General features: G+C 50.3%; 1 protein-coding gene across 2 annotated transcripts; it reads left to right on the top strand.

The window, feature by feature from the left end:
* Window positions 1–24: 24 nt before the first annotated feature.
* Window positions 25–16,976, top strand: RIBC2 (RIB43A domain with coiled-coils 2). Of its 2 annotated transcripts, none has more exons than XM_027594811.2 (7): window positions 25–300; window positions 1,122–1,203; window positions 3,794–4,138; window positions 7,125–7,243; window positions 9,739–9,966; window positions 14,415–14,611; window positions 16,843–16,976. In XM_027594811.2, the coding sequence occupies exons 1-7, from the start codon at window positions 187–189 to the stop codon at window positions 16,919–16,921; spliced, it is 1,164 nt and encodes a 387-aa protein (XP_027450612.1). In that variant the 5' UTR covers window positions 25–186; the 3' UTR covers window positions 16,922–16,976. The 2 variants fall into 2 exon arrangements, with proteins under 2 accessions (XP_027450612.1, XP_027450613.1); XM_027594812.2 differs by having other exon boundaries at window positions 27–300; window positions 14,445–14,611.
* The last annotated feature ends 9,378 nt before the right edge of the window (window positions 16,977–26,354 follow it).

The raw sequence follows: 26,354 nt of genomic DNA, 5'->3' as shown, positions 1-26,354 counted from the left end.
TCCGAGGAAACCGGTCTCCGCGCCCTCGCCGAGGCCGCAGAAAGCCGGACGAAAAGCTTGCGAAGCCCGCGCGTATCGCAGCGGAACCAGCCTCGCTTAGGCTACGGCTAGTTTTATTTTTGTCTTTTTCCTTTTTCATCTCGCATGCCTTAAACCCCCCCTAGGATTTCTTCGCAACTTCCAGTCATGGCGCTAGCTCAGCCCAGGGACCTGGAGCAGTACTTGGCTCTGGGCAAGAGGAGGCATAACGAGTTGTGCAGGCAGAAACGGATCTTCAACGCCAGGAACAGGATCATCGGGGTGAGGTCCCCGGACCGGGAGGGCGTGTGCAGGGGGGTGGCGAGGCAGGCGGGCGGCGGGACAGCGGAGGCGAACCCCTGCAGTGAAACAGCTGATGCGGGCACAGCTGCAAACAGCACCAGCTGTGCTGGGGAAGTCCGGTTCGTTGTATCGACTGCTGAGGACAGGAAAGACCTTCGCAAACCCGATACTGCACCCTCTCACCTGCGGGGCAGGCAAATGGAGCCCTGCAGCAGGCAGGGAGGGGGCTTGCCTGCCCTGAGTGGCTCAACAGAGACCCGAGCGTGGGTCTCTTTTCTCCGAGCCAGATTTTCTACGCTGCCAGGGACTCCTTCCAGTCTATCCACTTGACAAATGCCGGTGGCGTTCCTCTTTTGTGGCAAGCCTGGGCTGGTCCCAGGAAGTGGGGAATATGGCAATCCCTGCCCGACCTTGCAGAGTTCGTGGCCCATGGAGGAGAGGAGAGGCAAGCATTAAAATGGCCACATTAACATGCAGTGGAATCAGTGCCGTGAGGGAGGGGAGCACAGGGTGTCAGAGGAGCACAGACTGGGGCCAGGAAAGGAAATCAGAGAGGGCTTCCCAGAGGAGGTGTTGCCTAAGCTGTGTTCTGAAGGTATCTGTTGACTAAGAGAAAGGGAGAAGGAAGCTCTGGGGACAGGCTGAAGAACCAACTATAAGCAAAGGCATCCAGGTATGAAAAGACCTGAAGTGTACCTAAGACAACAGTGGAACAAGGCTTAAAAAAGGTAAGTAGGATTGTCATCGATGGACTAAAATTATCTGGCTGTAACTTGTCTCCCCTTGTTTTCCATTCCTAGGGAGACGCAGAAGCCTGGGATGTTCAGGTTCATGACCAGAAGATAAAAGAAGCAACTGAAAAAGCTAGACATGAAACTTTTGGTGAGCATTTCCTGAAGCCTCCCTAGCAGTTTAGGGCCGTGTACCTCTCGACCCAGTCCTCATGTCTTCAAATACGTAAAACTTGTCATTTTCCCACTCCTCCTCCTTTTAAAATGTCACAGTGGCTTGTGTTTAAGTAACTTAATGTGATGATTCTTTCTCTCTTAAAGGGAAAACAGATATTGAATTCTATGTGGGTTGTAGGAAATATATTTTGAGGGTAAATGTACGTTTTATTGGTTTTCTTTAAAAACTGGATATGAAAAACCCTAAACACACACCATTCTCTGCCCAAAAGTTCCAGACCCTCTCCTGGGGACCACTGCTTGCACTAAATGACACACACACAATCCCAACTCACACCCCTGCGCTGACTCGGAGCTAGATATGATAGCGTGGTAGCTCTGAGATAAAAATTTCAAATAGAATTCATTTTCCCACATCAGGTGCAACAATTCCAGCTTATCTTTTTCAAAGCACCATAAGGATTTTTAAAATTTTAAAAGACATATTCATTTATTTGAGAGAGAGAACAGGCGGAGGGGCAGAGGGAGAGAATCTCAAGCAGACTCCACGCCCAGTGTGGAGCCCAACTGGGCGTTCAATCTAATGACCCCGAGATCATGACCTGAGCCCATATCAAGAGTCAGATGCTCAACTGACTGAGCCACCCAGGCGCCCCTATAAGGATTTTTTTTTTAAATAGAAAAAAGCAGGATGCAAAATTGTATATACCATGGGCTACCATAATATATTTTTAAAAAATAAGCTTAGAAAAAGACAGAAAGAAAATATACCAAAATGTAAGCGGTGGTGATGTTGGAATGATAGAATACGAGTGAAGTTTATTTTCTTCTCTAGTTTCTGAACAGTTCACCTTTTCTCTATGTTATGTTTAAAAATTATTCAAACTTACAAGAACAATATGACAGGTACATACGTACCTACTACCTGATTAGATGTTAATATTTTGCCAAACTGGCTTTAGATACCTGATTTTAAGAATTCTTTTTGAGAATTAAATTCTGTATATGTATGTATGTATGTGTATCTATAGTTATAGATACATAAATGCTATAATGTATATATAAAAATGTATAAATGTTTAAATATATACATAAATACATATAAACCCCACATATGTGTGTGTATACTTAGAGATAGATAGAGCTCTGCCCCATCTCATCTTCCCTCTTCCTCCCTGCTCAGACAGGTACATCATTTCCATGCAGGTTTCTTGTAATATTGTACTATTTATATACATATTCATGATGATATAAAAACTTTTGTGTGTGTTTTAAGATACAATTTTGTGTGGGTGTTTTAAAATTTCACCTACATCTTACATAAATACATTGAATGGATCCTTTTGCAACTTTTTTTATTCAACATATTTTTTAAAATTAATCAGTCATGGGGTGCCCGGGTGGCTCAGTCAGTTCAGTGACCGACTCTTGATTTTGGCTCCTCGCTAAACAGGGAGTCTGCTTCTCTTCCTCTCCCTCTGCCCCCCCGCCCCACTTGCACAGTGTCTCTCTCTCTCTCTCTCTCAAATAAATAAAATCTTAAAAAAAATGAAATAAAATTAGGGATGCCTGGGTGGCTCAGTCAGTTAAGCATCTGCCTTTGGCTCAGATCATGATCTCCAGGTCCTGGGATGGAGTCCCGAGTTGGGCTCCTTGCTTGGCAGGGAGTCTGCTTCTCCCTCTGCCTGCAGCTTCCCCTGCTTGTGCTCTCTCTCTCTCTGACAAATAAATAAATAAAATCTTTAAAAAATTAATCAGTGATCTACATGTAGAATGTTCATTTTAATTATCTTATGATATTTTGTTATATGAATTAACCACAATTTCTTTATTCATTCCCCTACCAATGGCTGATTTAGATTTTTTCCAAACAATGCTGCAATGACTATCCATGTATCATGTCCCTAGTGTACATAGGTGAAAGATACCTAGAAGTAGAAATGGTAGGTCATTGGGTGTGCATGTTTTCAATTTTATGGGATATTTATTGGCAAATTGCTTTCCAAAGTTATAAGTGTACCAAGCTGCATTCTCCCAGGCAGTGAATGAGAAATCTTGTTTCCTTACTATCCTTACTAATGTCCTTACTAATATATGCTATTATTAACATTTTAAATATTTTGCCAATTTATCAGATGGTTCCCATCTTGTAAGGCCAGGCATCTTTTCAGAAGCCTTTTGATCATTCAGGTTTCTTTATAGTGATTTGCCTGATCCTATTCTTGGCCTATTTTTTGCTTTGGTTGTTTGGTGCGTTGTTTTGTTTTGTTTTGAGAGAGTGCATGCATGAGGAGGGGCAGGGGCAGAGGGAGAGGGAGAACCTTAAACAGGCTTCACATGGAGCACAGAGCCTGACTTGCATCGTGATCAGTCACGACCCGAGCTGAAATCTAGAGTCGGTTGCTTAACCAACTGCGCCACCCAGGCGTCCCTGTTTGGTTTTTTAAAACTGATTTGTAGGGACTCTTTATATATTCAGAATACTAATTCTAATTTTTTAAAGCGGATTCAAATTTATTTTTTCTCCTAACCTTAATCTTACGGATATGCTCTATTCCTTCCAGCTGCTGAAATGAGGCAAAATGACAAAATCACATGCATATTGGAAGGCCGGGAAAGGCGAGATAAGAGAAGCCTCTGTAAAGCCATCAATGACTTCCAGCAGCACTTCCAGAGGCCAGAAACACGCCGTGAATTTGACCTATCAGACCCCCTAGCCCTTAGGAAAGATCTTCCAGCTAGGCAGTCAGATAATGATATTCGGAATACAGTATCAGGAATGCAGAGATTCATGGGAGAGGATTTAAACTTCTGCGAGAGGAAGAAATTCCAGGAGGAACAAAACAGAGAATGGTCCTTGCAACAGCAGAGGGAGTGGGAGAAAGCCCGCGCCCACCAGAGATGTGCAGGTAATGCAGCAAGAAGGACAAACTGGTCTCAGTACTTTCTTCAACACATCGGCCCCCTGGTCTTTTCCCCCGCTACATTTTTGTCTCTTAAGTCCTACTAATGTGCTGTGTTGGCCAAAGTCAGCCTGCATTCTAGGATTTGAATGTCTTCAGTCACATGTCAGTTGTGCAGGAGACCGACTCTGAGCTTGCACTCTGAGCCTGGGCTCCCGCGGGGTGCTGGGGCGCACAGTACCTCGGAATGCACCCTGCCCTCGGAGTGCTCACAGTCTGCTGGGAAGACATTAGGGAATACACGGGTGCAGCCGGGTCGTCTCAGGGCTGTGCTAGATGTCCCTATAGGGTCTGAGGGGTGTGGCCAAGGGCACCCTGGTCACATGTCCTCACCAGGACCCTCTGGGCCCAGGGATCCTCTCTGACAGAGCCTCCAAGGCAGGAAACAGCCTCTCTCCTGGAGGGCGCTGCAAGGCCAGCCCATCCTGCTGGCACTCCTGTGGCCAACATTTCTGCTTTACCAGTGCCCCTGCGTGTGGACTTCCAGCAGCTTCTGATCTCTGGCGACTTCCCGTGCCAGGAAGACGCTGTAATGGAGAGGACGGTGTCACGGCTCTCGTGCACGTGCCGGGGGGGGGGGGGTGACAGGACACAGAAGGGCTTTGGTGAAGACCAAACGAGCTGTGACAGGGAGTGAGGCCCCCTCACACCCTCCCAACTCCCCCAACCCTAGCCTTGCCTCTCTGGTGGTTTCCCTGCAGCCTCCCTGGGCAGCTCGCCCTCCTCCCAGCACCCCTCCCCTCCCCTCCCCTCTTCCCTTCTCCTCTCTTCTCACCATTCTGCTCTCCAGGAGTGATGTCTCCCCAGATGCCCCCCCCCCCGCCCGCCCAGCCTTCTGCCCTCGCCCTGCCCCGAACCTGCCTGGCCGCCGTCACCAGGACCTCCACGCTGCCCCACCCAAGCTTGGTTTTCAGACCTCTCCTTCATCTGCAGCCTCTGCCGGCGTGGATTACCCCCTCCTCCTGGGAACACTCTCTTCCACTGGCTTCCAGGACACACCCTCAGCCCCATGCTCCTCCCCAGGCCCTTTGCTATTTTCTCCTCTCTTTCCAAACCTCCAGACGCCGTTGCTCACCGGGGCCCTCTGCACCCCTCCTCTCTCAACCACGCTTGTTCTCTTGGTGACCTTAGCTTGTCTCGTGGGTTTAAATACCACCCACAGGCCATCGTTCCCCATATTTACGTCTCCAGCCTGGACTCTTCCCTGAATTCAGATGCATACATCCAGTCACCTCCCGACGTCTGTCTGCTCTTAGGTGTCTAATAAATCATCAAAGTCAATACAAGACACACTGACCTTCCCCCCCAAGTTGACCTTCCACCTCTGTCAGTGGGAACTCCACTGTTTGAGTTGCTCAGGCCCCAACCCCAAGGCACCTTGGTTCCTTCCTTTCTCCCAAATGCCACATCCAGTCCAGCAGCAAACCATCTCAAACTGCAACTGCCTCCCTCCAGCTCCACCATGACCATCCTGGACCAAGCTATCAACATCACTCAGTGGGATTATTGCAATAGCCTCTAAGTGGTCTCCCTGCTTCTGCCCTTGTCCCTCTGTAATCTCTTCTCAATCCAGCGACCAGAATGAACCTGCAAAAAATTAAGCTAGGTCTTTGGCTCAAAACCTTCCAATAGCTTCTCATTTCGCTCAGAATAAAAAACAGATTCATTTCAAGGACCAATAAGGTTTTCACTGTCTGGACTGATCTCCTACCACACTGCCTTCATTCGTCCCACCCTTGCCACCCTGGCTTCCTCACTTAGAATGTTAAGTGTGTCAGACTCCCTTCTGCCTCAGGGCCTTTGCACCAACTGTTTCCGCTGCCTGGAAACATTTCCCTGTATATCTGCATAGCCTGCCCTGTATCCTTCTACAGTTCTTTGCTGAAATGCCATCTTCTCAGAGAGGTCTCCCCCGACCACTATTTTAAGTGGCAACCCTGTACCCTTCCCCATCCCCACGCTCCCTTATCCACTTCTCCATAGCACTGATTACTGACATACTGTACGGTTATGTATTTGTCATCCCTCTCCCCAGTAACCTATCCCAAGCTCAATGGAAGCAGGAGATTTTTGTCTGTTTTTTTCACTGCTCTATCTTTAATTCTTGGCACATAGATACCTGTTGAAAAATGCATTCATAGGCCTTTAAAAAATCTCACCCACTTCCCAGGTTTCCACGTCCGGCTGAGAGCTTTTATCTCAGCATTGGTCTTGCTCCTTGAACTGCCCCCTGGACATCTCCCCAGGCACCTCAGAACATTCTGGAAAGTAACCCTGAATTTCTCTCTGGCTCTGCTCCTCCCTCCACCCTCCTCCCTCCGGTGAATGACACTTCCGTCCCTAGTCAAGCCACAAACCTGGGAGTCCTCCTTGAGCCACTCTTGTCTCCAGGCCACCCTTAACTTCCATCCTTCTACCTCCTGTGTGTATTTGGAACTGTCCATTCCTCCCAACCCTGCTGTCACCATGGTTATCCAAGCCACCACCTTTTTTTCACCTGGAGGGACCACGCCGAGGGCTTTCTAATTGCCCTTCATTTTCTTTCTTGTCCCCTCCAGTCTAGTCTCAACATAGCAGTCAGAGCGCTACTTTTTAAAACAGTGTCAAGCTGGACAGTGTCACCCCCACTCCCTCCATTCCAGCTTAAAACCCTCCAGTGGCTTCCCACTGGCGAGGGAATAAAATCCTCAGCTCCCCCTGGCGGAGCTCCCTTGCCTATTGTGAGGATGACCGATCAGTGCCCTGGCCCAGGACCGCAGCCAACATCAGCAATCCCCAGTGGTAATGCTAACACCCCGTGCCTGCACCCAAGAGCTTTACCTGAATCCCCTGCTCTGTGGATGAGGGCAGGGTAAGAAGAGATGCTCCGTGTGCCTGGGAAGGAACTCGGGATGGGCACACAAGGTTTGACTGCGTTTTGCCTCCTTTTCAGAGGACCTCTACTTGAAGACAAGGCTGCAGTTTGATGAAAGAGCTAAGCATTTACAGAATCTGGAAAGCGCCACCAGAAAGGCAGTGTGCACAGCTGTGAAAGAATTCAACAAGAGCCAGGTACACCCCAGGCTCTGTCTCGGGGGTGAGGACACGCACAGAGCCACTTCCCCCGGGGTGCTCCAGGCTCCTGTGCCCAGGCTCAGCCCTTCACCGGCTCACACCACACCCCAACAGAGCCCTGCCAGGGCTGCCCAATTACAGAGATGAATGGACCCAGTCCCTGCTCCTGAGCGCTGAATCAGGGTGTGAAATTCAACAAAACTAGTCATGTGAGCCTGGGGTGGGGGGGTGAGGTCTCAGTTGACCCTCTAAACCTCAGAGTCTTCTCCAATACCGAGGACTATGACATCTACCTAAACAGGTGCCACCTAGCACTGCTCTGACACGTTGTTTTGGTTTCACTTCCTCTCTATCACCTCTCAGAGCTCTGGTCCTTACCAAGAACAGGTCCACAGGTGCTCATTAACAGGAGCAATTATTATGGTGATGATTGACACAAACTCCTGGCGGCTCCTGACACCTCCCTCCTCTCTAAACTCTGTAGGGCCTCCTTCCAAACACTCCTCCTCGCCTGGCCATTCCCTGTTCTCTATTCCTTTTGTTAATTAGATGCCCCTCCCCCAGATTTTCTTTTCAAAAGCGATTATACTTCCTGGATGGGATAGGGGCCACTCCGGATTCATTTAGCCCACGAGCTGGTTGACCAGAACTATGGTCTGTGAAGATGAGCAGATGATGCACCAGAGAGTGGGAAGGGAATCGGAGAATCCTGCCTCCAGTATTTATTTTTAACCACATCATTTTTAATCCCTATGTTAGTGTGTGTGTGTGTGTGTGTGTGTGTGTGTGTGTGTGTGTGTCTGTGTATTATGAAGTACATGCTATTTGTATGGTCTAATAGTATCACATTGTGAACTAAAGATATTGGAGACACAAGCTCAAAAATGTCCTACTGGTGGGACATTTATGTCATCCAAAAATCCTGGAGAGGCCGGATCCGAGACCAGAGAGAATGTTGGTTTTCAGTGGGGCAGGAAGGAGGGGTTGTGGAGGTCTGAGGAGGGCGCACTGCCAGGCTTGGGGGGGGCGCAGCCCAAGGACAGACTAAGGCCCCTGGAGCCCAGGTCACAACAGCAGCCTGCAGGAGATCCTAGACATCACCTGGTCCTTGCCCTTCATTTTGCAGACAATGCCTAAGAGCAGAGGTCATTTGCTCCCAGCCCTGCAGAGAATTCCTGGCGGATGGGGCTCTTGATTCTCAGTGTACTGTGACTGCTCATCCATTCTTTACTCTCTCAGTTCTCTCAACAGGTTACTTATTAGCCCTCTTGCTGGGGACTGTTTTTGTCTTGTTTTCTGGAAACCATGTTGCTGCACTAGTTGATGTATTTATTCGTTCAGTGACATTTTTAGTGAGCACCTGCAACGTGCTGGCACTCTTGGGTCCCCCAACTCCTCATGTGCACACTGTGAGGCGACACCATGGAAAACGCCCCCTGTTCGGGGGAAAGCCACCTGTGGCTTCTGCAGCTCAGTTCCTGACTAGAAATAGGCTTTGTCCGTTAGCCTGGAATATTAATACAAAGGTCTACATAATTGTCCTCAAGAGCAATTTGAAGCAGGTCAGTCCAATTCAGCAGAGGATGCACACATTGGAGAGTCTCCCTTGGGGAGGTGAGGCCTGCTCCTTTTGTTAGACGTGTGTTGTGGTGTCAGGGTTAGAGGCAGGCCCCGGAGCCCAGCTGTGCAGGCACAAGACCAGGCTCTTGTCTGCCGCCTTGGAAAAGCCAGCCAAGTGCCTCAGTTTTGTCATCTGCAGAGTGGGGATAATGATGACACCCACCTATGCCAGTCAGGAGTGGGCTAACTCATGTTGGCATGGGTGGGAAACACTTCCCAAATCTCAGTCTTGGGGTGCCTGGGCAGCTTAGTCGGTTGAGTGTCCAACTCTTGATTTCGGCTCGGGTCATGATCTCAGGGTCCTGGGATCAAGCCCCACATCAGGCTCCATACTCAGTGGTGAGTCTGCATGAAATTCTCTCTCTCCCTCTGCCTCCTGCTTGCGCATGCATGCTCTCTCTCTAAAATAAATAAATCTTAAAAAAAAAAAAGAAGTCACCACTGTGGTGAACCACTCTGTTGGGGGTTCTTTGTGGCCTATAGCAATCCAAGGGTGACCGGGGCCACTGGGAGGGGCACAGAGCCTTGCCCTGAGGTGAGTGAGGCCAAGCCAATGGGAGACGGTGGCCTAACCTGGGGAGATGGCTCCCTGCTTTCGCAAATTAGCGCAAACACCTGCAGTTTTTACCCACACAACCAACAGGTGGGGATTCCCTCAGCCCAGCCCACATGCCCATCATCATCAAGGCAGTCTGGGTCCAAGGGCCCCCCCACCTCCATGCCTGATGAGTCTTCTGCCCGCACCCCACCTGCCCCCCGTGCACTTCAGCAAACTCTTCCAAGTCAAGGGCTCCCAGGGAGATGTGCCCACCTGTGCCTCAATCCCCATGGGGTCACTCAGGGCATCTTCCTTAATGTCTTCCCCTGTGCAGGCCACCGAGTCGCTGGAAAGGAAAATTCGAGAGAAAAAACAGGAACAAGAAGACAACCTGGCTGAGATCTCCAACCTGCTGCGTGGGGACCTGCTCTCGGAGAACCCGCACCAGGCAGCCAGCTCCTTTGGGCCCCACCGCGTGGTCCCTGATCGCTGGAAGGGCATGACGCAGGAGCAGCTGGAGCAGATCCGCCTGGTTCAGAAGCAGCAAGTCCAGGAGAAGCTGGTGCCTCCCCCCCCCCCCCAAGAGCTCGCACACGTAGCCCTGGGCCACCCTCCTGCTGCCTTCCTCCAGCATCGGGTTATAGCTGCTGCCGCGCTTGTCCCTAGAAGAGGCCCTCAAGGGGTTTCTGTTCTGGGTGGGGGGGCAGGGGAAGACGAGAGTCAAATAACCCCACACATGGGTGATGTGCTTGGGTGGACGTAAGGCTGGGCCAAGGGGATGGAGGATTTGGGGCTTGAGGGGGGTCACCAGGAGACTAGGAAGTGATGCTGGAACAAAGACTTGAAGAAGGGGAGGGATCGAGCCATGCAAATATCTGGGGAATGACCACCAGGCAGGGTGAGATTCCAGGGCAAAGGCCTTGAGGCAGGACCAGCTCAACCTGTTCCGGGAGAAGTGAGGAGCCAGGTGGCTGGGGGTGGAGTGAGGACAGGGACAGAGGAGGTCTGGGTGGTGGAAGGTCAAGGTCCTGGCAGTCCATGGGGAAGACTTGGCTTTTTCTGTGACTGATGGGAAGCTCTGGAGGGTTTTGAGCAGAGGAGTGACATGCTCTGACTTACGTTTAGCAGGATCCCTCTCGCAGCTGTGTTGAGGAAGAACTGCACTGGGGTGTGGGGGGAGAGGGGTCACTGGGGAGGCTGTTGCAGTGGTCGAGGTGAGAGATGGTGCTGGCTGGGTCCAGGGCACTGGCAGCGAGGGTGCTGAGACATGGTCGGATCCTGGATCTATTCCGAAAGTAGAGAAAACACGATTGGTTGAAGGGTTGGATGTGGCATATGAGACCCAGAGGAGGTAAGGATTACTCCAGGCCTTCCAGCCTGAGCAGTGAGAAGGATGGAGCTGGCGTTTACTGAGATAGGATGATGGTGGGAGGAGCAGGTTGGTAACTGGAGTAGAAGTCACAAGTGCAACTTTGGATATGTTATATGTGCAGTGCCTATTAGACATCTATATCTGTTAGGATTCTGTGCCTGATCATGGCAGACAACCCTGACTAACAGCATCTTAAATAAAATAGAACTTGTCTCTTGCATGGAGACCAAATCCTTAGGAAGATAGTCCAGGGCTGGTATGGCAACTCCATGGTCATTGACTAATGTTTTGCCATCCTTGGCACCTGGCTCCCACTTCCTAGTGCAAGCTGGCTGCTTGAGCTCCAGCCATCGCATGCATATTCCATCTAGCAGGAAGAGTGCTCGCTTCGGCAGCACATGTACCATCTAGCAGGAAGAAGGAATGAGGAAGAACACTCTAAGGACACTTCCCAAAAGTTTCATGGGACACTTCCACTTAAATTCCCTTGGATAACACTTAGTCACAGGGTTGCCCCAAATTGTAAAGAAGATCGGGAAATGTAGTGTTTATTCCAGGCTGTAAGGTGCTGGCAGTTGTTTTATTAAGGAAGAAAGAAAAAATGGCTACCGGTAGACAAGTAATATTTTCTGCCATGACGTCCCAGTAAAGCCAGCAGCTGGAGTTCAGAACGAGGTCTGGGCTGGAGATATAGGCAGAGAGATATGGCCACACAGACAGCGTTTAAGGCAGTGAACCTGGCTAAGGTCACGCAGGAAGTGAGTGAAGACAGAAGGGGTCTGAGGACTGAGTCATGGGACAGCCCACACCCCCACCATCGTTTAGGAAGAATGAAGGGGCTGGAGAAGGGGAAGCCAGGGAGGGAGGAGGGGCCCAGCAGGGGAGCCCCTGGATCAGACAGTGCCACTGGGCTGCTGGCTGAATGCTGGATCCAGGTGGCGGTCCCTGGCGCCTCTCTCTGGAGCATCCCTGGAGGAGGGGCGGGGGACACAGAAGGTCACAGGCAGGAAGGAAGTGGAGACCAGAGGTGCAGACAACCCTTCCAAAGTGTTTTGCTCTAAAGGGCGCAGGGGAAGGGGGTGGTAGCTGTGGGGACACGGGGTCCCCATCAGAAAGGTGTTTGGCTTTCTGATTATAGAAATAACAGCACACTTGTCACTCCACGAGGACAACACAGTAGAGGGGACACTGACACCAGCAGGGACTTGCTGGAGCCCGTGGCCCAGGTGGCAGACGCATGAGGCCCTGGCAGCACTAGCTGAGGCTTGTGGTGGGTAGGAGCCCAGGCTGATCATCCTTGGCCATGGGCGTGGGGTGTGTTGGTGGGGCAGCATATGGAGCCCCTATTTCCTGGGGAAACAGGAAGGGAGGCCAGCAGCTGAGGGGGAGGGGGTCCAGTTGGGGGTCTGGGGACGGAGAACGGGGTGCTAATGGTCATCTAGGAGAGGCGGAAAGGAACGGCCTAGGGGAAGAGGGCGGGATGGCCAGGCAGAGCCGGGGGCCCCCTGGAGGCTGAAGGTCATGAACTTGAAGTATCCCCAGTGAGCATGGTCATGTGCCCTGGCCACGCTCAGCTGTAAGGGGTCCATGCTCAGGGCCTGCCCGCAAGTCTGACCAAGTGAGAGTTTCAAGGGCACCGAGGGCGTCTGCCAGGGGGTGTCAGCCAGGGAGGCTGGGCCGAGCAAGGAGGAACATGAGGTCGCAACGGGTGCCAGGACTAGGAAGTGTGCGGTCAGTGGGTAGGAGGGCCCGGCGTGGGGTGAGGGATGGAATAACTGTTGAAATCAGGGGACCGGAGAGCGGGTGGAAGAGGCGGGTCAGAATGGTGGGAATTAGGACCCTTGAAGGTGGTGACCCTAGGGAGGCTGGCATTCTTGGTGATGACAAGGTGGGGGCAGAAGCCCTCAAAGTGCGGTCTCTGGACCAGCAGCAGCCGCATTGCCTAGGAACTTGGGAGAAATGCAGATTCTCAGGCCCCACCCCAGACCTCCGGAACCAGAAACCCTGGAGCGGGGCGCAGAGTCTGTGGCTAGAAAAGTCCCCCAGGGGTTCTGATGTCCGTTGGAGTTCGAGGGTCACTGGTAGGTTGTGCCCAGGGGGTGACAGCTGATGGGTTGGCCCTAGGTCTTTGGAGAGGAGAGGGACTGGCTGAGAAGCCAGCGAAAGGAAAGTTCTCAGGCCTGCAAGGTGGGCGGGGCTGCCCCAGGGTCAGCAGTTGACCACCTCAGGTGGGGTGGAAGGTGCCGCGGTCAGGCGAGTACAGGGGGAGGGGCAGCAGCCTGGCTCAGGGAATGAGGAGCAGGTGGGACGTCTCCCCTGCCTGCTCTCCTCCAGGCCCAGAAGGTCAAGTGTGTGGCATCGGGAATGGGGGGTAGCCGGGGCTGAGGCGGGGAAGTAGCCCAATGTGGGAAGAGCCCCGAAGTTGGCATCAGATGCAGGGAACGTTGGTCCCCCTTGCAAGGCCCTGCTCTGTCCTTCCCTCCTGCGTTTCAGCTCAACTGTCTGGCAGGGAAGGTTGACCATCTGTCCGGAAAGCTGCAGCATCTTTGTAGAAAATTAAGACAGAAAAACACAAAGGGGAAAAACGCCTACGATAGGTCTCACCACTCATAAATACTCCCCTGCCCCGCACCCTTGTATGCCCCCTGGTGCCCTTCCCTCCTGCGCCTCTTTCAGGTAGGGAGACAGTTTGGAAAATGGAGATCATGCAAAGAATAGTTAGATTGCCTGTCTCTGAGTCCGGGGCAAGTATGTCCCCATGGCCTTCTCTGTTCTTCATGAAAGCATCTTGTGTCATGGCTCAGGGCAGCTGTGAGCAGCCTCATTTTACAGGAAAGGAAACTGAGGTTTAGACAGGCAAAATGACTCACCCTGGAGGTGACAAAACCAGATGCTAGCCTCGGCTTAGTCCCTGGGTAGGGGGCCGGGGCCTCTGCCAGCCCGTCTGTGCCTGGTGGCCTGCTGACCCCGGACTGCGGGGCCACTGGACACTCTAGCCCTGCTCATCGGGTGGCCGGGAACCCTGCCCTGGAACCCATGGAATGGAAGGAGGCGTACTCGTCCTCAGACCCAGCCCCACCTGCTTTTGCTTCCTTTTGCCTGTAGAAGGGTGAGCTGACAAGGTTAATTTATACTCAGGTTGGCTGATAAAACTACTCAGGTTTCGGGGAGTGGCCCCTTCCCTCTGCATTAATCCAGTTGCCTCTTCGAAGGCTCAGTGGTTTTTATAGAGGGTCTGGAAGGCAATGGGGAATGAGCTGAGATGCAGAAATTCACCCCCAAGATCATGAGCCCGTTGTCGGGTGGGGCTGTCGCTTCCGTATGTTCTAGAAGCGACCGGGTGATCCCAGTGCTCGGCAGCACGCCCCACTGGTGGCATCCGGGGTGGGAGGCCCTGCCTCCAGAGCCCTGGGCTGGCTGCTGCTGTCCCTGCAGGCCTCAGAGGGCCAGCTGACACCTTCAAAGTGTGGGAAGCACCTGGGCCACCCGGAATGATGGCAGGTGGGGGTGGTCTCCTCTGATTTCCCGCACGATGTTGCTCACCTACCTGCCCCCCCAAGCCTCAGTTTCCCTAGCTGTAAGAGGAGAGGCCGATTCTCCTAGATGATCCCCTGGATCTCTTCTGGGTCTGGGGACAGGTGGTGGTGAGTCACCTCTCCTCCCTCCAGAGGCTTCAGGAGGAAGAGCGGCAGGGAGACATGGACTGGGACCGTCGGAGTATACAGACGGCACGCGCCGCTCTGCTCAGGGAGCGGTGGCAGCAACGCCAGCAGCGAGACCTGCGCAGGGCTCTGGACTGCAGCAACCTCGGCCTGGCCAAGGAGCAGCGTGCGCAGTGAGGGCCTGGGTGAAGGGGCCCGGGGGAGGCGGGAGGGCTCGGGCGGGGAGCAGGCAGCACGTAGGAGCGGAGATCCGGCTGAGTCGTGGGGAGGGTCAGAGCAGGCTGTGTGGGCCCGCCCTCCCCGAGTCTTTCCCACCCAGAGGCCCAGCGCCCGTGCCGTGGATCTCCCTGGGGGCCCCCTAGCAGCCGTCGCTTGGGCGGCACAGCCCCCTGGTATAGAATTCAAACAGGAGGGGGAGAAGGGCCGAGAGCCACAGGCCAGAAATTAAGTGCTTGGAAACCACTGGTCCCGGCACTGGCCAGATGACCCACTCTGGGAGGTGCTCGTGGGGACACTAGTGACCCCCAGTGGCTCGGCCATGGGGCTGGTGATGGAGTACACAGAGGGGACGGGAGCCCCAGGGGAGGGCACTGGGTGAACCTGGGGGAGTCGGAGGGCTCTTCCTAGGAGGCTCTGTGGCCCGGACGCGGTGGGAGGACGACGGCAGCTACCCAGGGCAGCGAGGGGCCTCCCGGGCTGCCCAGGGCCAGCTGGAGTCTCTTGGCCGTACTGACAGGCTCCAGGAGCTGTTCGCAGTTCCGCCTACAGAAAACATCAAATGCAGATCCGTCGGTGAACTTGTTGTTAAAAAACACATTATTTACATATTTACCTGTCTGTTCATCAAGCTCTTGGCTTGAACTTGGCAGAGACCCACCGGTATGTTCTGCAATCAGGTGTCTGTTTGCCGGTGGGTCCACTCTGGGCCAGTCACTTCTGTTGGGGGCCCCAGAGGATCAGTAGAGACGATCTGAGGGGAGCCAGATGGGGTGAACAGATGTCTTCATAGCCACGCTATATACGTAGTATATAAATGTGTGTGTAGTGTACACATGCATGGATGTGTGTGTAGTGTACAAATCATATATGTGTGTATAGTGTATACGTGTATGTGTGTGTGTAGTGTACACGTGCATGTATGTGTGTGTAGTGTGTATATGTATATGTGTGTATAGTGTATACGTGTATATATGTGTGCATAGTGTATATATGAATATGTGTGTGTAGTGTATACGTGTATATATGTGTGTATAGTGTATACGTGCTTATGTGTGCATGTAGTGTATACGTGCTTATGTGTGTGCATGCAGTGTATACGTGAATGTGCGTGTAGTGTTTACGTGCATGTGTGTGTAGTGTATATGTGCATGTGTGTGCGTGTAGTGTATACATAAATGTGTGTGTAGTGTATACGTGCATATGTGTGCGTGTAGTGTATACGTGCTTGTGTGTGTGTAGTGTATACATGAATGTGTGTGCGTGTAGTGTATACGTGCATGTGTGTGTAGTGTATACGTGCATATATGTGCGTGTAGTATATACGTGTATATATGTGCGTATAGTGTATACATGTATATATGTGTGTATAGTGTATACGTGCTTATGTGTGTGCATGTAGTGTATACGTGAATGTGCGTGTAGTGTTTACGTGCATGTGTGTGTAGTGTATATGTGCATGTGTGTGCGTGTAGTGTATACATAAATGTGTGTGTAGTGTATATGTGCATATGTGTGCGTGTAGTGTATACGTGCTTGTGTGTGTGTAGTGTATACGTGAATGTGTGTGCGTGTAGTGTATACGTGCATGTGTGTGTAGTGTATACGTGCATATATGTGCGTGTAGTATATATGTGTATATATGTGCGTATAGTGTATACGTGTATATATGTGTGTGTATAGTGTATATGTGTATATATGTGTGTGTATAGTGTATACGTGTATGTGTGTGCATGTAGTGTATATGTGCTTATGTGTGCGTGTATTGTATACGTGAATGTGTGTGTGTAGCGTATGTATATATGTGTGTGTATAGTGTCTACGTGGATATATGTGTGTGTATAGTGTATACGTGTATATGTGTGCGTGTAGTGTATACGTGCTTATGTGTGCGTGTAGTGTATACGTGAATGTGTGTGTGTAGCGTATATATGTATATATGTGTGTGTATAGTGTATACGTGTATATATGTGTGTATAGTGTATATATATGTATATGTGCGTGTGTAGTGTATATATGTATATATGTGTGTATAGTGTATACGTGTATATATATGCGTGTATAGTGTATAAATGTATACATGTATGTATATATATATGTATAGATAGATAGATATAGATTTAAAAAGTAAAATATTTAGGAAACCAGGCCTTTGCTGATTGTTTTTTTCTCCTTGTTTTATTATCAGGAAAAAATATATGGAGGAAGTCTGTACAAATCAACCCACTGAAGATTATTTCACACAATTTAATACACAAAGTCGCTAAAGAAAGAGAAACCGTTTATGCGTAAGATGCAGTAGCTGTGAAGAGTCACATGTATGAAAAAAAGAAATCCACTCCATGTTTCAGAAGTCCCCATCTCATTTTCTCCTGCGGACTAACAGGCATGGAACCTCTCTCTCCCTTGCACGTGTATGAGGAGCATTAGTCTCTGTCCAGCTCCGCTCCGAGAGAGTCCCCGGAGTGGCCGTGGGGGCCGTGGGGGCAGGGATGGAGCAGAAGCGGCCCTGCGAAGGACCATCCCAGAGAGAGTGGCGTTTGAGGGGGCCTGCATCTCACTGAGCCCCCAGTGAGCCTGCTGTGAAGGCTAACACGAGCGCTCACTACGTGTCTGACCCTTACGCAGCCAGTGGTGGGTATCTTTATGACTCACCTGTTCAGGAGAGGAGCCCGAGGTATAGACACGATAAGGGACTTGCCCACGGTCACACTGACGGGCAGTGATGGGCCTGGGGTTGAGCCCCGGGAGCCTGGCTCTCAAACGCCTCGCTCTCCTGGCTCCGCTAGCAGCCCCCCAAAGCAAGAGCGGCTTCAGCAAAGCCGTTTACCTCCTGCTCTTGGGACTCTCGAGCCGGGCACACACAAAGGCACGTTATCTGTAGAGCGCAGCATGCAGACGGCCTGGGGCACCGCACGGGCTGGGGTGGAAGGAGAGGATCCTGTGGACTTCAACCGGGAGAGCTCCTGAGGAGCTGTGGGCCACGGAGTAGCAGGATCCGGGGTGCATGCTTCCAAAGAGGGGCCCAGCAGCGGTGGGGCTGCCAGAAGAGAGGCTGACTTTGAAGACACGCGTCCCCGTCTCCTGGCCAATCCAGGCTCACGCGGGCTCCCAGAATGGCAAAGCATTTGAGCCAATGTTCATAGTTAGCACCCAGAGTTCGCCTAGTAATGCTGCCACCCCCAGGGCGAGGCGGGGCAGGGCGGGGGCGGGGGGGCTCCTGCAGGTGCCGGGGCTGAAATAGGAATTGTGATCTTACCCCGGGGAGTGGGGGACATGCAAGTCCATTGATGCGGGATCTCACTAGTGCCTCTTGTGGATGAGCTTCTTCACTACAAGTCTATGGGGCCCGAGGTGTTCTCCTTGGCAGGCGGAGGAATGAGCGGTCTACTGGCTCAGATTGCCCCTAGGATGTCCCCGTTAGGCAGTGGGGCAATTCCAACAGACCCACGTTGACTATGCTCCTCCTGCCGGGGGAGGAGGCCTCCAGATCCATCCAAATCAAGTGCACCCCCTGTGATTCACCCCCTCGCCACGGCTGCTGGCCATCCCGAATGGAGCACGCACTCCTGAGTGATTGACGGTGATGGTACACCCCCTCGTTTCCTGGGGCTGCCATAACAAAGTACCACAGACTGGGGGGCTTAAGCCACAGACATTTCTACTACTTCACAGTCTGGATGCCAGAGATCAAGGTGTTGGCGGGGCTGGTTCCTTCCGAGGGCTCCGCAGCTTCTAACGGTTTGCTGGAGACTTTTAGGGTTCCTTGGCTTATCGATGCCTCACCCTGACCTATGCCTTTGTCTCTACATGGCATTCTCCAGATGTGCCCATCCGTATCCAAATTCCCTCTTTTTATAAGGAAGCCAGTCATATTGGACTAGGGCCCACCCCGGTGACCTTATCTTAACTAATTCTATCTACAATGACCTTATTTCCAAATAAGGTCACGTCTGAGTTACTGGAGTTTAGGACTCCAACATATCTTTCTGGGGGAACACAATTCAACCCATAACGGGCAGAATGCAGAGGGCACCTGGTCCCATTACCTCCTAGGACAATCCCATTAGGAACATTGGTGGCCAGGCTGAACAAGCCACACTTTGAGGAGGGTACTGGTGATGGAGGAGAGATCGCGCATCCATATTGTCACTCCTCCTAAGCTTGAACAGGGAGATAAAGTGGGAGACATACAGATAAAGAAGTAGATCTTGCAAAGGAGCCCAGGATAGAGTCACACGTGGGCTGGTAGCCACGGGCAGATAGCGCTCAGAGGCCGCTGCAGCCGCTAATAACACATTATAGGCCCGGAATCACGGGCCCAGTGTGGAGAGGCATGCTTTAACTCTCTGAATTTTGCATCATAACAAATGTTCCAAGAGGAAGGTTAGGCTTGGAAATTTCGGGCACGCGCTTGCTTTCCGTGCGCCCTCTGCTGGTGGCCAGAAGCACAACACATTCCCCGTGGTTCTCAGGCGGGGAAAGTGAAACCAGCCATTGAAGGACCCGCCCAGGCCAGGCACTGGGCAGGTTACTTCCACAGCCCTGACCCCGTTGGACGCCACGATCACCCTCCTGCCAAGAGAAAGCAGGAGAAGAGAGCTTACGCCTTAGCGCTGGCTGGAAGGCAGAGCCAGGGTCCAGGTGTGGGGCCTCTCTATGACTCTCCTCTGAGTCAAGTCATGGCCCCTTACAGTCACACACACACACACACACACACACTCTCTCTCTCTCTCTCTCTCTCTCTCTCTCTCCCCCCCCCCGAGGGCCTGGGTTTGTTTTGTTTCTTTTTGTCTCAACATTTTACTATAAAAATTTCCAAACACAGAAAAAGAGACAGAATTGTACAGTATAGATGCATATGCTACTACCTAGATTTTCCAATTAATATTTTGCTGTATTTGCTTCCTTACCTCTCTCTCCACAGACCGGCTTTAAAAATGCCACTTATATGCTGCTTACAAAAGACACATTAAGGGGCGCCTGGGTGGCTCAGTTGGTTGAGCGTCCGACTCTAGGTTTCGACTTGGATGATGATCTCAGGGTTGTGAGATCGAGCCCCCTGAGTGGGGAGTCTGCTTGAGGATTCTCTCTCCTTCTCCCTCCGCCCCTCCCCCTGCTCTCTCTCTAAAATAAATAAATAAATAAATCTTTAAGGAAAAAAGACACATTAACACAAAATAGCCTAGAAAAGTTAAAAATCATAGGATTCCAAAGTTATTTGAACTTACCCAAATAAGTGAAAAGTGATGTTCACACAAAAACCTGTCCACCAATGTTTATAGCAGCTTGCTTCATACTTGCAAAATCTTGCACATAGCCAAGATGTCCAGACAATGGAATCCGCACAATGGGATATTATCAGTCATAAACAGAAATGAATTATCAGCCTCAAAAAAACATGAGGGAACCTTAAGTGCATATTACTAGATGAAAGAAGCCAATCGAAAAAGCCTACATAATGAGTGATTCTAACTCTATGACTTCCTGGAAAAGACAAAACTATGGAGACAATAAAACGATTAGTGGTTGCCAGGGTGTTGAGGGGAGAGAGGAATGAACAAGGGGAACACAGAGGATTTTTAGGGCAGTGAAACTACTTGGTATCATATTCTAATGCTGGATACAGGTCGTCATATATTTGTCCAAACCCATACAATGGACAATAAAGGCCTAAATGAGCAATATATGTTTGTCAGAGTAAACAGTGCATTGTGTTCCAGTTAGTGCTTTTGCCTCACCTCCTTTGTCATTAAGGAGGCTGCACGCATGCTCTACCTGTGCCAAGCACTATGCTAAGTGCATTCTTTCCACACATCTCAGCTCTTTGCAAGAATCCTCACAAACCAGGATTATTGTCCCCATTTTCCACAGATGAAGTCACTGAGGTGGAGGATTTCTATTTCCAAGGGAATGATCTATAGGGCAGAATGAATATCCTAAAATGTCCACTACCACTCGACCAGATCCCAGATTAATTAAACAAGCAATTTATATGCATTGCTGAGCTCACAAGGGAGTAAATGAAACCATGGAAGTTACACACACATAAAGAGAACAGTGAACTGAAACTAAAACAGTGAACATTAATGAGAAAGAGACTGGGGCTGTCCTGGTGGCCAAGGTTGATAATAGGAATCCAGAATTTGGGGGATTAATAATTAGGAGAAAAATAAGAGGCCCTCATAAAGGGACGGTATCAAAAATTGAGACCTCTGCATATATCTGGGACCTTGGAAGGTGACTATACCCTTAGAGAAAGGGAGGGATGGGCAGAGACTGCTGGAAAGCAATGAGTCTTCACTGTGGCTGTGGAATAGTGATGATGGTGATGGTGGTGTTGGTGGTGGTGATGATGGTGATGATGATGATGTTGATGGTGGTGATGATGGTGGTGGTGATGATGATGGTGATGATGATGGTGGTGATGGTGATGATGGTGATTTTGGTGGTGATGATGATGGTGGTGGTGATGATGATGGTGGTGATGGTGATGATGGTGATTTTGGTGGTGATGATGATGGTGGTGGTGATGATGATGGTGATGGTGGTGATGGTGGGGACAGTGGTGATGATGATGGTGATGATGGTGATGATGATGATGGTGGTGATGGTGGTGATGATGATGATGGTGGTGATGATGGTGGTGATGGTGATGATGGTGATTTTGGTGGTGATGATGATGGTGGTGGTGATGATGATGGTGGTGATGGTGATGATGGTGATTTTGGTGGTGATGATGATGGTGGTGGTGATGATGATGGTGATGGTGGTGATGGTGGGGACAGTGGTGATGATGATGGTGATGATGGTGATGATGATGATGGTGATAATGCTGATGGTGATGATGATGGTGGTGATGGTGGTGATGATGATGATGGTGGTGATGATGATAGTGATGATGATGGTGATGATGATGATGATGGGGATGGTGGTGATGGTGGTGATGATGATGGTGATGATGATGGTGATTTTGGTGGTGATGATGGTGGTGATGATGATGGTGGTGATGATGATGGTGATGATGATGATGATGGTGGTGATGGTGGTGATGCTGATGATGGTGATGTTGGTGATTATCATGGTGATGATGGTGATGTTGGTGATGATCATGGTGGTGGTGGTGATGGTGATGTTGGTGGTGATGATGATGGTGATGGTGGTGGAGATGGATGGTGGTGATGCTGATGATGGTGGGGATGCTGATGATGGTGATGCTGCTGCTGCTGATGGTGGTGGTGCTGATGATGGTGGTCGTTGAGAATTCACACGGAGATGCTCACTTTTATATAGCCCCAGAGTTTCCATGTTTTTCAAAGAGGGCAGAGAAATCCCCAGCAGGAAAATTAAATCTCAGTGTTCTCAGATTAATTTTGGCTCCACAGAACCTACTAGAGCCTAACATAAATAATCTCTGGACAAAAGCAGTCCCAATTTAGACTCCTCAGGATCCTCCCAGATTAAATTCAACCAAAGACAAGCTCACACAAACATAGAAAACATGCAAGCAAACGAGGTACCATGAGTAACCATCAGTAGAAACCACCATTCAGATTTGGATCTCCCTAGAACTTTAGATAACGAAGCTATGGAATATAGGTTTTTTAAAAAAGTGTGTTGGTCTTCTGCATCCAGCCTTGATGGAGTAACTAGTACTGGGCTATCCCGCTATAAACAACAGAAAACTGGACAAAATAAAACGACTGGTTTCAGACATTGGACGACAGATGGTGCAGGACTGTGATCTCTGAGAGAAGGGGAACGAGGTGAGCTGTACAATAGCCCAGCACTTCTTCCTGAAGACAACACTATATTGCAGGAAGGGGGACCCCAAGCAGAGTCCACTAATCTCACTGAGCTGAGGAAGAGCTCAGAGTCAGAGAAGCTGAGGTAGCAGGAATCTCTGGAGCAGACTTCCCATGGGACCCGGCAATTCAATTCCTGGTTATATGCCCGAGAGAATTAAAAACGTACGTCCACACAAAACTTTGTACATGAATGTTCAGAGCAGCACTATTCACAAGGGGCAAAAGGTGCAAATGACACAAATGTCCATCAATGGATAAATGGATAACCAAAATGTGTATGTATATACCCACAATGGACTAGTATTTGTCCATAAAAAGGAATGAAGTACTGATAAATGCTACAACATGGATGAACCTTGAAAGAATTATGCTAAGTGAAAAAAGCCAGATACAAAAGGTCACATATCATGATTCCATTTATATGAAATGTCCAGAATAGGCAAATCCACAGAAACAAAAAGTAGATTAGTTTTTTTCCAGGGACTAAAAGATTCAGGGTTTCTTTCTGGGGTGATGGAAATTTTCTGAAATTATATAGTAGTGATGGTTGCACAGCTCTGTGAATATAATAAAAACCACTATATGCTTTAAGAGTGAATATTATAGTATATGAATTATATCTCAATTTTTCAAAAGCCCACAAGATACCACACAACACGGCCACTAGAATGGCTCATATTAAAAAGACCGACCATACCCAGTAATAACCGAGATGCAGAGCAACTGGAACCTTCATCCATCATTGGTGGGAAACAAGCATTTTTTTTTTATAAAGCTAACCGTATACTTGCTATACATTTAACCATGCACTTAACATTAAACAAAATTGACCACGCATTTACCCTGTGACCTAGTTATTCCTAGAGAAAAGAAAGCATATATCCACAAAAAGACTTTTACAGAAGTGTTCATAACATCTTTATTCATAGTAGTCCCAAACCAGAATCAACCACCGGGATGCCTGTCAAAAAGTGATCTGGTAAACAAATATTCTACCTGTACCACTCACCAATTAAAAGAACAAACTACTAGCATACCCCAAAAATAGTTGAATCAGAAACCATAACCAGGAACATTGTACCAGACCCAAAAGAGTACATAAATCCAATTCTATATATATGAAGTTCTAGAATCAGCAAAATTATTCTATCGGTGTTCGCCTGGGACAGGGCGATGGAGATGACCGTAAAAGCACACGAGGCAGCTTTTTTGGAGTGAAGGAAATGTACGGGGGAAAAAAAAAAGAAGGAAACAAGACTCTGTCCCCCACCCCCATCAAGTAAGCAAAGCGGGGGCCTTAACACACCTGTTACCAGATTCCTGTGGAATGAGCTTGGTAGCTGACTGTCATGCCTATGTCCACCAGCAGGTGGCATTGTGTCTTGCATGCATCCGCCCTTTGCAGGGCCATCTTGTTTCCATGCATGCCTCTGGACTCTCTAGGCAGATAGACGAGGCTGGTGGGGAGGCTGTGGGTATAACTCACTGTGACAGCCACCTTGGAGTGGGGCTGCCGGGGCGACTGGTCCCCACGCCTCTTGCCTGGTCACAGGCTAGAGCATGGCAGGTGGAGTCTGGTGAGAGGGCCTTCTGAGTACATTTTCCAAAAGAGACATCTTCTTGGCCTATGATGTGTCCACATGATGCTAAAACAATGATGAAGAGAAGTTGGAGGAAGCCAAGTGAGGGCAAGACCATGAGGAAGGTGGACCTACATGGCCTTCCTCTGTGCTTTCCTCCTAATCAGCGAAGGCCCAGGTGTCACCCTACATCCTTGCCCAAACACCCCCAAGTTCATGCTGCCCCATCTAGGAACCCAGCCACCCATCTGCCAGGCCCTGGCAAAGTCGGTTTTGCCCACACTGTGTCTGGTAAGTCCGCCTTCCTTCTTTTCTTTTGCCAAATGAGTGATGGATCCAGAGCCCCAAGGGCCAATCCCTAGCTAGTGCTGGTTACGGCCCCAGTGTGGACATGGGTGGGAATGTGGGCAGCTGGGGTGCCTGTGATTTAGTGGGTCTTTTCTTCTTACCAGATGTTCTAGAAAGCTTTCCAAACACACTTGTTTTGACAGTGCCAGAAGAGATTTCAACCCTATTGTCTACAATTGGTGGGGATGGAGCATTCCAAAATCCATGGGAGAAAGACGAGGCTCAGGCCATTTCCCCCACACCAGGCTGAGCTGTGAACTCATCACCCCATAAGGTCCCCATTGGGGCTCTTGGGCTCAGCAAGTGTGCCTTTGTTGACTGGATGTCCAGTGGGAGCTCAGACAGCCTGAGGACAGGACCGACACCTCCCCGGGATGAGCACTGGAGCCAGCCGGCCTCCATTAAGCCTCTCCTCAGGGTCACTCTGTCCTTGGCTCGCTCATGTGGTAAGTGAAAGCCCAGATTGGCCTTTCAGCTCCAGGGCCACCACAGATGGGCCAGTCCCCTCGTTCCCAACTCAAACTCATGACTGGGGAGCCTGATGAGACCTGGCCATCCTCTAAAACGGGCGGTCCAGAGGTTAAGGTTCCATCCCCGCTCCCATCTCTGTGGCCAGGGGGATGATGTGCCTCAGAGCGTAAGCAGAGGCCAAAGGGGTGGTGGTGGGCTTGCAACAACATTAAGGCTCCCAGCAAAACCGAATCATATCTGTAGCTGACGCTCATTGCCCTGGCACAACACTGACATGGCACAGACACATGATGTGACTCGAGCCTTCATGAATCTGTACTGCGTTATGGCCAGTTTTATTTCCGAGATGAGGAACAGAGATTTAAAGAATAGAATTAACTTTTCCAAGATGGAGTCGGACTCCGACTTCCAGAGAGCCCAGAAGGAATGGTTGGCAGAGCCCCAGGTCATGAGGTTGGGTGACAGCCCTCCAGTGTGTGTGTCTCTAGCTTGACCTTTGCCCTGGATTCCAGGCTCAGCATCAAACGCCCACTTGATAGCCACTTGGACGTCTACCAGTCAGCGTCAATGCTTCCAAACAGAACTCTGCCCCAAACCCGTTTCTCCAAGCCTTCACCATCTCCGTCAATGGCAATCCCAAAAAGTTTGGATTCATTCCTGGGTCTTCTCTCTCTCTCACATCCCACATCCACTCCATCAGCAAATTCTGTTGACTAGACTGCAAAATATTTAAAAAATCTGACCCCTTCTTACTGCCTTCTCGGCTCTTCGTCCAACCTATTCTCTCCTGGCTGGCGGACCGCATTAGTCTCCTCACTGCTGTCCCTGCTTCTCCCTTTGTCCACACACATTCTTTCTCAACAAAGAAGCCACAGAGACGAAGTTAAAATGCAAGTCAGGCGGTCTTTTTGCTCAAACCCTGCAATGGCTCCCAACTCAGAGTAGAGCCGGCTGCCTTCAAGGCCGCGTGACCTCATTTCCGGCTGTGCGTCTCTCTGACCTCCTCTCCCACTGCCTCCTCCTTGCTCACTCTGCTCCAACCATACTTGCTTCCTTGCTAGTCACTGAGCATGCCAACCTCATTCCTGCCGCAGGTGCTTGGCGCTGGCTGTTCTCCCAGCTTAAAATGCTCTTTCGCTGGATATCCGTGTGGCCACCTCTATCCTCTCCTTACAGACTCAGCTCAAAAGTTACCTTCTCGGTGAGGCTCTTTCCCGGCTTCTGCGTACAATGACAACACCCCTCCTCCAGAGCACTCTTTCCACCCTGCTCTATTTTTCTCCGTGGCATCCATCACCTGTTAGGTATGCTTATCATTGGCCCTCACCTGCCCCTAGAAGGTAAGTTCCATGAGACTCTGCTTTCATCACTGCTACGCCCAGAGCCTTGAAACTACGTGACTTTATTTGTTGCATGGATTAATGAACTATGCGGTGTGAGTTTCACAGCCTGAGCTGGTCCACTCAGCATTCAGGCATGCTCAGGGCGTGCTC

The sequence above is a fragment of the Zalophus californianus genome, chromosome 9 (assembly GCF_009762305.2).
Source record: "Zalophus californianus isolate mZalCal1 chromosome 9, mZalCal1.pri.v2, whole genome shotgun sequence".
Taxonomy (NCBI): Eukaryota; Metazoa; Chordata; class Mammalia; order Carnivora; family Otariidae; genus Zalophus; species Zalophus californianus.
Note: the sequence above shows the minus strand (reverse complement) of the source record. Positions and strands in the feature narration are given on the sequence as shown.